Source organism: Anarhichas minor, unplaced genomic scaffold, assembly GCF_050575085.1.
Source record: "Anarhichas minor isolate MPS153535 unplaced genomic scaffold, ASM5057508v1 ptg000033l, whole genome shotgun sequence".
NCBI lineage: Eukaryota > Metazoa > Chordata > Actinopteri > Perciformes > Anarhichadidae > Anarhichas > Anarhichas minor.
This window is the reverse complement of record NW_027466479.1, coordinates 1811213-1823651: the sequence shown is the minus strand read 5'-3', so window position 1 is coordinate 1823651 and position 12439 is coordinate 1811213. Positions and strand designations below refer to the sequence as shown.

Here is a 12439-nt window from a genome sequence, read left to right as displayed (position 1 = left end):
AAATTGTGTCTGATTAATATTCCAATGTTATTCAATCATCTTTTCTGAATAACTAAAGAATGATAATAAACCCTCGATCAACAGTCAATCGATCAATAATACCAACCCCAATGAGTGCTGTGACACAGATGAATTGAATCGCTGTCTGTCATAGCAGCCCTTAACTTAACTTTAATATTTTTACTGAATGTTTGTGATGTGGATGAATGTCATCACAGGAGTGATATGCAGTTCAGATAATCACTGGCATGTATGTTTGGCTCATTGTGGGGCAAAGAAAAAAGTTCAAACTATTTACAAAGGACCAACATCCTGACTGCTGCTTTGTGATTTTACTGTGTTGAATATTGAATGTTCAACTCTTCCGCGAATCGCCACCTTAACGTGGTGGAGGAGTTTGAGTGGCTCAGTGATCCTGGGAGCTATGTTGTCCGGGGCATTAGCCCCTGGTAGGGTCTCCCAAGGCAAACAGGTCTCGGGGGAGAGCCCAGACTAAGAGCGGTTCAAACGACCCTAATGATAAGCAGCCCACGGACTTTAGCAACCTCGCCCGGACCAGGGAAACCGGGGCACCCTCCCGGAGCCAGACCCAGGAGGGGAGCTCGTCGTCGAGCGTCTGGTGGCCGGGCCTTCGCCCATAGGGCCTGGTCAGGCTCAGCCCGAATAAACAGCATGGAGCAGCCACCCTGTGGACCCACCACCCGCAGGGACAAGGGTCGGGTGCAATGCAGACCGGGCGGCGGGTCAGGCGGGAGGCCTGGGCGAGCCGATCGCCGGCAGCATAGACTAGCTCTAGGGACGTGGAACGTCACCTCGCTAGCGGGGAAAGAGCCAGAGCTGGTGCAGGAGGTGGAGCGATACCAGCTAGATATAGTTGGACTCACCTCCACACACAGCGCTGGCTCTGGAACCAAGCTCCTGGAGAGAGGTTGGACTTTGTCCTTTTCCGGAGTTGCCCAGGGTGAGAGGCGCCGGGCGGGAGTGGGGATACTCACGAGCCCCCGGCTAAGCGCCGCTGTGTTGGAGTTCTCCCCGGAGAACAAGAGGGTCGCCTCCATGCGCCTACGGGTTGCGGGGAGCAAGGCTCTGACTGTGGTTTGTGCTTACGCACCAAACAGCAGTTCAGAGTATCCGGCCTTCTTGGAGTCGGTGGGAGGGGTCCTGGAAAGGGCGCCACCTACCGACTCCGTAGTTCTCCTGGGGGACTTCAACGCTCACGTGGGCAATGACGGAGAAACCTGGCGGGGGGTGATTGGGAGGAACGGCTTGCCCGATCTGAACCCGAATGGTGTCTTGTTATTGGACTTCTGTGCTTGCCACGGTTTGGCCATAACGAACACCATATTCGAACATAAGGTGGCTCATAAGTGTACCTGGTACCAGAACACCTTAGGCCGGAGATCAATGATCGACTTTGTAATCGTATCATTTGATTTGCGCCCGTATGTCTTGGACACTCGGGTGAAGAGAGGAGCAGAGCTGTCAACTGATCACCACCTGGTGGTGAGTTGGATCAGATGGCAGGGGAACCGGTTGGAAAGACCCGGCAAGCCCAAACGTGTAGTGAGGGTGAACTGGGAACGTCTTACGGAGGACCCTGTCCAGGAGGTCTTTAACTCCCACCTCCGGAAGAACTTCTCACACATCCCGAGGGAGGTTGGGGACATGGAATCCGAATGGACCATGTTCAAAGCCTCTATTGTGGACGCGGCCGCTAGGAGCTGTGGCCGGAAGGTCATCGGTGCCTGTCGTGGCGGCAACCCGAGAACCCGGTGGTGGACACCGGAGGTGAGGGAAGCCGTCAAGCTGAAGAAGGAGACCTTCAAGGCCTGGTTGGCCCAGGGGTCTCCTGAAGCAGCTGACAGGTACCCGCAGGCCAGAATGGCTGCAGCTGCGGTGGTCGCGAATGCTAAAACTCGGGCATGGGAGGAGTTCGGGGAGGCCATGCAGAAGGAGTTCGGGGAGGCCATGCAGAAGGACTTTCGGTTGGCCTCAAGGAGGTTCTGGCAAACCATCCGACGGCTCAGGAAGGGAAAGCAGGGCTTACCCCAGGCTGTTCTCAGCAGGGGGGGGGAACTGCTGACCCGGACAGGGGACATCGTCGGGCGGTGGAAAGAGCACTTTGAGGAACTCCTAAACCCGACCAACATGTCCTCTGCAGAGGAGGCAGCGCCTGAAGATCTAGGGGGAGGCTCACCCATATCCCTGGCAGAGGCTGCTGAGGTAGTCAAAAAGCTCCTTGGGGGCAAGGCGCCGGGGGTGGATGAGATCCGCCCTGAGATGCTGAAAGTGCTGGACATAGTTGGGCTGTCCTGGCTGACACGCCTCTTCAATGTCGCATGGCGGTCGGGATCATTGCCCTTGGACTGGCAGACCGGGGTGGTGGTTCCCATTTTCAAAAAGGGGGACCGGAGAGTGTGCTCGAATTACCGGGGTATCACACTACTCAGCCTCCCGGGGATGGCTTATGCCAGGGTGCTGGAAAGGAGGCTCCGACCGTTTGTCGAACCTCAGATTCAAGAGGAGCAATGCGGATTCCGTCCCGGCCGTGGAACAGTGGACCGGCTCTTTACCCTCGCAAGACTACTGGGGGGGTTCTGGGAGTTTGCCCAACCAGTCTACATGTGCTTTGTGGATTTGGAGAAGGCTTTCGACCGGGTCCCTTGGGGGTTCTTGTGGGGGGTGCTGCGGGAGTATGGGGTGCCGGACCCATTACAATGGGCGATCCGGTCTCTGTACGACTGCAGTAGGAGCTGTGTCCGCATTCTCGGCAATAAGTCAGACACGTTCCCGGTGGGTGTTGGCCTCCGCCAGGGCTGCCCTTTGTCGCCGGTCCTGTTCGTGACTTTCATGGACAGGATATCTAGGCGCAGCCTGGGGGTGGAGAACGTCAGGTTCGGGGGTCTCGGGATTGCCTCTCTGCTGTTTGCAGATGATGTGGTCCTGTTAGCCTCCTCGGATCGTGACCTCCAGCATTCACTGGGGCGGTTTGCAGCCGAGTGTGAAGCGGCGGGGATGAGAGTTAGCACCTCCAAATCTGAGGCCATGGTGCTGTGCCGGAAACCGGTGGATTGCTCCCTCCAGGTGGGGACGGAGTGCCTACCTCAAGCGAAGGAGTTCAAGTATCTCGGGGTCTTGTTCACGAGTGAGGGTAAGATGGAGCGGGAGATCGACAGACGGATCGGTGCGGCTGCAGCAGTAAAGCAGGCGCTGCACCGGACCGTCTTGGTGAAGAGGGAGCTGAGCCGGAAGGCAAAGCTCTCAATTTACCACTCGGTCTACGTTCCTACCCTCACCTATGGTCACGAACTCTGGGTCGTGACCGAAAGGACAAGGTCGCGGCTACAAGTGGCCGAAATGAGCTTCCTCCGTAGGGTGGCCGGGCTCAGCCTTAGAGATAGGGTAAGGAGCTCGGTCATCAGGAGGGAGCTTGGAGTCGAGCCGCTACTCCTTCGCGTCGAAAGGAGTCAGCTGAGGTGGTTCGGGCATCTAATTAGGATGCCTCCTGGACGCCTCCCACTGGAGGTTTTCCAGGCACGTCCAACTGGGAAGAGACCCCGGGGAAGACCCAGAACACGCTGGAGGGATTACATCTCCCAGCTGGCCTGGGAACGCCTCGGGATCCCCCAGAATGAGCTGGAACATGTTGCCGGTGAGAGGGAAGTCTGGGTCAGCCTGCTTGGCCTGTTGCCACCGCGACCCGACCCCGGATAAGCGGAGGAAAATGGATGGATGGATGGATGGAATATTGAATGTGCTGAGCAACAGGAAGTGTTCCAGGTTGCTCCTGCTCTGTAATGTCTTCAGTCTTTCCTGAGGACACAGCGGTGCGGCCTAAAACCTGTCTGTGTGCTTTATAATCTGGCCCTTTTCAACGTCTTCATCTGTCTGATAAAGCGTGTTAACAATGTTGAAACCGCTGACGCGGAGAAACTGCAGTCCAGGTTGAGGAGATAGCCCCGGCAGCCCCTTGTGCTTTGGTCACCCTGCCCCCCCATCTATCAGGCCTCCCTGCGGGGAAGCTCCCTCTGCGCTGCAGGCAGAGCGAGCGCGCCCAGATTAGAGCTTCCTCGGGGGAAACCTTGTCTGTTTAGTGACAAACTCGGTCCCTACGAGATAAGTTTTCTAATTAACCTGCGTGGCAGCAATGCACCTGAGATCCAGGGGAGAGTAAACCGGCTGTCTGCTGCTGCTGTTCACCTGCCTCATACAAGAGGTTCACTTCCTTCTCCTCACAACTCTGCTGTGAGGGAACTTTCACAGCTCTGCTCTGCTAACAGTCTAAACTCTCAGCCAACACAAAGCAGGTGATCAATAAAGTCTCACTTGTCAGTAATACAACTGTATAGAGTCGTTCTTTCAAACAAATGTTTGAAAGAACGACTCTGAAAGCACAGAAATACCAATGTAGCCACATACTGCAGGCTGTTTGGTCTACTAAATAAGTATCATTCTCCTTCTATCATACATAACATGTCCACTTACACTTCACTCTAACAACTCACTCTGCACAGTCACACAGCTGTCATTCTCACAGCCTACAGGGGCTTACTATTCTGGCTTTCTTGTCCCCCGACACCTTATTACATTCAACTCGCAAAACTTCAATACAAAGATTGAGTTCATTTGTATTCCTCATTATCACCTTTTCCAACTCTATTCTGAAAGATCCACCAACTTCAGTGTTTTCCTCCACAAAGTACGTGTGTGTGTGTGTGTGTGTGTGTGTGTGTGTGTGTGTGTGTGTGTGTGTGTGTGTGTGTGTGTGTGTGTGTGTGTGTGTGTGTGTGTGTTACCCAGAGGACAGGGTACGGGTAGAACTAGGGACAGGGAAGACATGTTGCTGCTCATAGCTGTAACAAAACACTTGTGCATCTTTTTTTGGCAGAAACTGAACGCGCCAGCTGTTCTGAAAGCCCCAAAAGAGAGGAAGCCCAGCAAGAAGGAGGGAGGATCCCCAGGGAAATCATCCAGCCTGCCAGCAATCCTCTACAGGTGAACACACTGTCCTGAGAGACGCTGAGCAGCGCATAGCGAGGATTAAAGATGAAGGTTAAATCATAAAGTCAACATAAGGAAACCAGGGTGCTGTTGTTTTAAATGTCTTATCAATAGATAAATACCTTTTATATAAGGCTGCTCAGTCACACAGGTTCTCAAACACTACTTTTTCTGCTCAATAAGCAGTAACCATCGTTTCACATGTTTTCCTGCAGTTGTGGCATCTGTAAGAAGAACCAGGACCAGCATCTGCTGGTGCTGTGTGACACCTGCAAGCTCTACTACCACCTGGGCTGCCTGGAGCCACCACTCACACGCATGCCCAAGAAGACCAAGAACAGCTACTGGTGAGAGACACGAGGGGGTTACACGGGACGGACACATCCTGAACGTTAGGGACCTGAACCACTGTCAGTGGCTGAGGAGTTCCATGTGTATTGTTTGGATCACTGTAAGCTTGAGGAACCAGGCACACACCCAGGTTGATGGAGAGCCTTTAGTGAAGGTTACACAGTTCAAGTTTCCTCGGGAGGAGCTGCTGCTCCGTCAGTCCTCACATCCGCTGGCTGCAGAGCTTCTGCTGTACATGCCGCTGTGCTTCATGACATGGTTCAACATGGCGGTGAACGACGGTGCAGAGAATATTAGAGGAACACCACAGGTGGAGGCGGGACCACTGTTTGTGGGCAGTTCTTTGTGCAACACATTCAACCACAATAATATGGAATAAGATGCATTATCTTTGTGATTATGAATTATCTGAATAAGTTCACACTTAGGCCACGTCAAACAAAAACTCACAGGTCTAATCTAGAGATGCACCAATTGCAACTTTCTCGGCAAATTATGATTTGTGATTTTTTTTAAACGTCTGACCGTCTTAACCAATTAAGAAGTTTGCCAACTCTGATTTTTTTGCTCTGAACCATATATTGACAAGACTCCAGACTTTCACCACAATCCAAAATAATAATGTCAACCATACTGAAGTCACGGTATATCTAAATGTTATACTTTCATCTTTAGTTGCTATTAGCATTAAAAACTCACAATTCAAATGATTAGGAAATACTGTATATGACTGTATTTTAATTAAATATTTGCTTTGATTAAAAAAATATATTTTCATGAGTAGCTTTATGTTGTGTATTATAAGCTGCTTAGAGCTAGTGTTGTAGTGTGCTTAACTCTCTATCCATTTTATATTGCTGTGAAAACATCTCCTTCATTTGAACACATCATGATAGCGTTATAGTTCACCCTCGCCCAACATGAAGTTTTACTGAGCAGTTTAGTCTGTGTATCATCTGCTGATGTTAGCTGTTAGCTCCGTTACAAGCAGGACTCGGTTAGGGAGACACTCCGCTGTCACTGGTATTAATCCAGCTGAGATGTCTCCTCTCAGCTGCTGCAACAGGAGATTTAGTGCATCTCTTTCCCCTCATCAGATAGCTCTGAGATATTCTGCTGTTAGTGAAGTACTTCTTCCTCTGTCGGTGAGAAAGAGACAATCTCTCTGCTGAATTATCAAAATGAGGCGATGCAGCTGGTTGTATACATACGTGTTTGTGTTTGTCTAACACAATCCGTCTGTGACTGGAGTAATTCACTTAGCATTCATTTGACTGATAATAAGAAAGCATTTTAATGATATGAGTGTGTGGATGCAGAGTCATAACTGATTTCACTACAGGCTACTGTGCTCTTCTGTACAACAAACAGAGGAGGCGTCTTGTTTTGGGAAGTGCATTCATTCCTAACGCTGACTGGATGCAGTAAATATCAGTATTATCTCATGGGTTGTGTATTGGCAAAGACATCTGATGAGGTTAGTGTGTAGACTGCACCAGGCCCTGCAGCTGAGGACGTTTCCCTCCCTTTCTCTTAGCTTTGTGGGTGAAATACTGAGTGTGGTACTTCTCTGAAAGGGCCATGTGTGATCCATCATCAGCACCAAATCACACTCCACTCACACACTGCTTCAGGCCGTTTACGTTGACTGATCCAGTGTATGATGCGCCCCTGGAATGCATGGTTTGTATGCTTTATTATTTAGTACAGACATGGACGTAAACTGCAACTTGATGGAGTCTAAACATATTAATATGGATATTTAAAAGTTATTAACTTGAACTTGAGTTCCTGGTTCAGCTCGTTAGACGAGTTCCACTAGATACCATTATGACCATTATATTTTCAGGAACTTTTTTTAATATAATGTAGTCCCAAACAACAACAGCATCAACACAACGAACTACACATGATGTCTCAACAGGTTTCTGCTGCAATGCTAGCAGCTGTACTTGGGCACAGTGGTGTTTGCTAGAGGCTAGAGGAAGGGTCAGAGGTCAGAGGGTCACCTAAGTCATCAGGGTCTGCACCAAATTCGATTCACGTCAATCCACTATGGGTGAAGATACTTCAGAACATCTTTGTATATCCATCCTCTGTCTCTCAGCACTTTCCCTCTTCTGATGAGAAGAAGCGGTTTGTTTGTGTTTACAGTAGAGATTCGTGTGTGATAATACAAATCAATGCAGTTGAGTGAGAGGAGTTCTCTTCCTTCTCCTCAGGCAATGCTCCGAGTGTGACCAGGCCAGCAGCGACGAGGCCGATATCGCCATGGAAACACTACCAGACGGCACCAAGAGGTCCAGGAGGCAGATCAAAGGCCCGATCAAGTTCATCCCTCAGGAGATGTCGCCAGAGCCCAAGAAACATCAAGTGAGAGGCACACCGGGGATTTAGAATGGGATCGGTAGTAATGAAGAGGGCGGCCGATTGATCGATCTGCATCGATTACAAATAATTAACTCGAGCTCTCGTTGGCCTCACGCTGTCCTTCATGTTATCAGAAAGTTGCACAAGGTGGTAGTGATGTTCCCATGAGCAGAGGATAAACATCTGTAACTTCTGGTCCAGAATACGACGTCAGTGGAGACAGATGTGGATTTGTTCTTGTTTGAACCGAGGCAGGATGAATCCACTCCAACTGACACAGACAATGTTGTCACTTCATTTGATTACAAGAGCAGGAAGGATGAGCCTGATGGGAAATAACTGAAACAAATGTTTAGAATCATTCTGTGCTGTCACACGTTCCACAAATCCTCACAGATTTCCGTGAATAAAGCACTTTAAAGCATCTTGGTTTTTAAGGTGTTTTAAAAGTATAGAAAAAAGAAATACGAGGAAGCAGAATCAGCTGAAACTCAACAAGCCTCCACAGAATGACAGCACTGAGTGATGTGGAGTGTTTTATGAAAACTAATATCTTATGGTTTGTGCACTTAACAATCATTAAGATGAAATCTCTACAAGATCGAGCACAAATACACTTAAATGTCCAAACGTCATCGGGGTTTTAAGGACAGGTTCACACTGTTACGAGTACATTGACACAAGAAACTCTCTGTCACTCACAAAAAGGGGGGGGGGGGCTCTTCAGATTTATGTCGAACGTCTCCAGCGCTGTAAAACTTCTTCACGAGCAAATTCTACTGTTTCACACACACTCACACACACACACACACACACACACACATACACACACACACTGATATTATCTGCCGTTAGCATGACGTAAGTCCTCGCGCACCAATTCAGCGACAGACTCTTGTACAGGCAGCTGTGAGCGAGAAACACAGTGAATTGCAAAGAATGGCTGCTGTGTGTATCGAGCTAAGCAGTGAGCGGACAGAGCAGCCACATGGGACTGCCGTATGACGCCACTATGCGTCAGTGCGTCCGCCATATTGGAGTGGGCAAGGTCCGCTAGTGAACAAATGCAAAATGTATTAAGCAGCCTCTATAAATGAACTGTAACTCGCCTCATTGAATATGATAAGCGTACTGATTACTTATTGGAAATAAATCCAGTTGGTCAGCTCTATGCCAAAACATGAAGCTGAATAAGCACAGCTCCCTCTGGGAGGCTCTGACCTATGAAGAGGAGACATCAAATGTAAATGACTTACAATTTAAGCTTACGTGAATATTCCAAAAAGTGTAGATTTCTACATCTATTATATTGTTATAAAGCTGCATGGATGCTCGTTTTTTATCTCCACCAGTAGGATCATGCCATCGGCTGCGTATGTGCTTGGTCCATGCGCCTCTGAGTGAGTGTGCACCTCGATGTCTGTCCGCGGCTAATCTCGGGTTCTTCTGCAGCAAACTGCTTAATGTTGCGGCTGCATGCTCAAGGACCCCTTTTGGTTGCAGTGACTCACCCTTGTTTGATACTGCCGTTGACCGGCTGAGTGCATCGTTGAACCCCAGCCGGCGACTCTGCGCCCAATTGCTGCCCCTATTTGTTGGGAGCAAGTGGCCAAGAATCATACACAATCACCCATCTTGATGATTTATTTTCTCTTTTTCTCCCAACATGCCTTCAAGATTTGGCCAAACCCCAGAATGAAGTCTTCATAAAACATGATGATGATGAGGCAACTGATAAATAATAGATATTATTCCAGTAACACCCAAGATTAATGTTCAAATGATAAGCACACTTGTTTCATGCTACCTTCGAGCTGTTTTTTACGACGGCTTTTTTCCTCTGGCCATAAAAAGAGCGACGGTACGTGGACTGTGTCAGCTTGTGGTGTAACATTTGATGTCAGCAGTGAGAGGAACAGGAGCCTCCCTCCATCCCTCACTGGATCCCACTTATCTATACTGACCATGCTCTCTGATCCTGCGATACAGAGCAGCTTCCCCGCTCCCTCAAGAAACACTGCAGATTGATATCTGACAGCTCGGTGGTGAGGGGCGGGGTTGTCTTTCCCTTCCCTTTGTGTTTTTCCACTGTCAATGTGTGACCCAGTGCCTCCCACTTGGGACTTGAGGGAACTTTCCTCTTGTGACCGCGGTCACTCACAGCAGAGTCGATTCCACCGAAAGCCGCTCCCCAACTTCAGTCTCTGTTACAAATAGAGGAACGAACAAAGGAAGCGCCTCAGCCGCTCTCTGCACTCTATCTGTCTTAGAGGGGGAAACAGCAGAGTGTGTTGGAGCACAGTGGCAGTCTGGGTTAATGTGTTCCTCTGTTCAGGTTTGGAAACCCCGGGCCCAGACATGTGCCGAGGACCCTGCTGGAGCTCTCGGGGATTAAGCAGCTTTCTGATTCTTTTCCTCTCGGGCGAGGCACTTCAGTGCAGCATTTATCTTCAAATGCAAGGCGCGCAATGGCAGACGCTAAAAGGGCCACGCTTTGCATTTTTAATGCTTTTACCAGGGCGCCCGAGCACTGGCACTTCTCTAAAGCCACGTTTCTATACATCAGGACTGGCTAATCAACCTCCCGCTGGCCTGTGTGTGTGTGTGTGTGTGTGTGTGTGTGTGTGTGTGTGTGTGTGTGTGTGTGTGTGTGTGTGTGTGTGTGTGTGTGTGTGTGTGTGTGTGTGTGTGTGTGTGTGTGTGTGTGTGTGTGTGTGTGTGTGTGTGTGTGTGTTGGGGAGTTTTCAGGTCAGGAAAGAGTGGCGTGTGCACACATTTACTTTTGACCAAAAGGGCGAACGTGGCCCGGCGCCACCTTGATGGAGCTGAGGGTCTGGTGGCTGTTATTCATGGCCTGTAGTAAAACCTTTAAAGTCAACCTGTGAGCTACATTTTATTCAGCATGTATGTAATGTCGCAGCTGTAAAATGAATGCTCCATGATTCGACACAGCTCTGCTAAAGATAGACCACCTCGAACACTCCTGTCCAGATTGAGCTTCATGCAAGGACGAGTCATTAGCACACATTTGTTCTTCGCTGTAAGAGAAAGGCAGCCAGGGTTTTGTCCGACTCGTGGATCCAATTTGAAGAGGTTTCTCACTGTCAGCAGCTTTCAGTCCCCCGCCCCTGATGCTCTAATTAAGGGAAGGTGTTTTTGAGAGATAGTCAGTTGAAGCACAAGTAGATCACTCTGAAAATGAAAGAACTTTGAACAGCAAAACACGCTTGGTAACGCTGTCTCTAAGGCTCGAATAACACACAGTGAAGACACCCGAAGGTTGTGTTAACACTGACCTTGTGTGCAGACCAGTGTTACCCAGTAACAAGTAGTGTGAGGGATGACGATTTCATACATTACAGTTATTAATCCAAGTCATGTTACGTTACTGTGCTACCAGAACGCGGTTATCTGTTTGTGCCAGGTGGGTTTATGTTACGATGACGGAACATGGCAGCATGTGAAGATGAATGTGGCCTCAGCAGACGGCCACTCGTCCCTACGGAGAGGAGAGGAAACCTTTCAGCTGTGTGTATCGTCCTTATTTAGAGTTTGTCTCAGTCAAGGATGCAAAGAACATTACGTTGTCCGTTGTATACTTTACTGTTACTATATTACTTTAAAAGTAATATACCAAGTAAAATGTAAAGTAATACTACTTTACTTAAAGGAGTAATAAGTCAAATAGTATCTCATTACAGTTCCTGATGCACACATGTGGTGAAGATGTGATGTATCAGATAAAGCGGGTATTTCCAACAAATAATGAAATATTAGTAATTTTCTACACGTGTGTGTGTGTGTGTGTGTGTGTGTGTGTATATGCCATCAGTTGTGCTAGAAAGTACTGGTAACTTGTCCATGGTGTACTTTGTACCTCACATAGTTGCATGCTGGGCAAGGCTCTGTAGCACCATGGCCGTGAACAGGAAAACACGTTTCCGGGCTGGTTGGTTGCCACAAGAATGATTTCTTGTGTTGCAGTGTTGAAGTCGATGCAATTTAGACACATTTCAGTCAACTTTGAATGAAGAAGCGAGCGCTGTGTAGCAGCACGAGCAGTCGGCCCGCAGCGAGCCTCTACCGGCCGCTGTTCACTTCTGTTGCTGGATGTAAGAACGTTACAACCAAACTCTTCTTCACTTCTCTGGAGTCAACAAACGCTGCCGTTTATATAATTTACACATCATCAGCGTCTTTTACAGTTTTGACTGCATCAGTTTTGACTGCATCTGTGTGACACTGGTGGGTGGGCCTTGGACTCTCTAGGGGGTCGTGCCCCCCTGGAAGACAGATTAGTACATTTCAAAGTAGAAATGCATCAATCTGGTGCACTTTGAGAGAGAAATGAAGAGGACAGAACTTTGAAGAACTTTGTGCTCCTGTAAACAAGGTGTGCTCTAGCAGGGATGGACTGTAACAAAGTACATTCAGGCTGCTCAACTACTGCACTAAAGTACAGTTGAGGTGCTTGTACTTCACGTGACGGTATCTCTGGCCATAGAGTCCCTCTCCATTGTTGATATAAATCCACTGTGGAATCATATGAAACATTATAACCTCATAATCATCATCCTTGTTGATTTTGGGGTGAACTTTCCCTTGAAGGTGAACTTTGGTGGCACTCATTAGCCTTCCACTGCAGTGGGTCAACATGTAGAGCAGGTATCTGAGCCAAAACGAGGCCCGAATGGAAATAGGCTTGAAGAAGTTGAGG

At 48.8% G+C, this 12439-nt stretch overlaps 1 protein-coding gene across 7 annotated transcripts in view; it reads left to right on the top strand.

The window, feature by feature from the left end:
* Positions 1 to 12439, top strand: part of phf14 (PHD finger protein 14) — a 110807-nt gene that overhangs the window by 36489 nt on the left and 61879 nt on the right. For all 7 annotated transcript variants that reach the window (XM_076105594.1, XM_076105593.1, XM_076105592.1 and 4 more), the window contains 3 exons: positions 4889 to 4995; positions 5217 to 5348; positions 7575 to 7725. In XM_076105594.1, coding sequence (XP_075961709.1) covers positions 4889 to 4995; positions 5217 to 5348; positions 7575 to 7725 — 390 coding nt within the window. The remainder of the gene's footprint in view (positions 1 to 4888; positions 4996 to 5216; positions 5349 to 7574; positions 7726 to 12439) is intronic.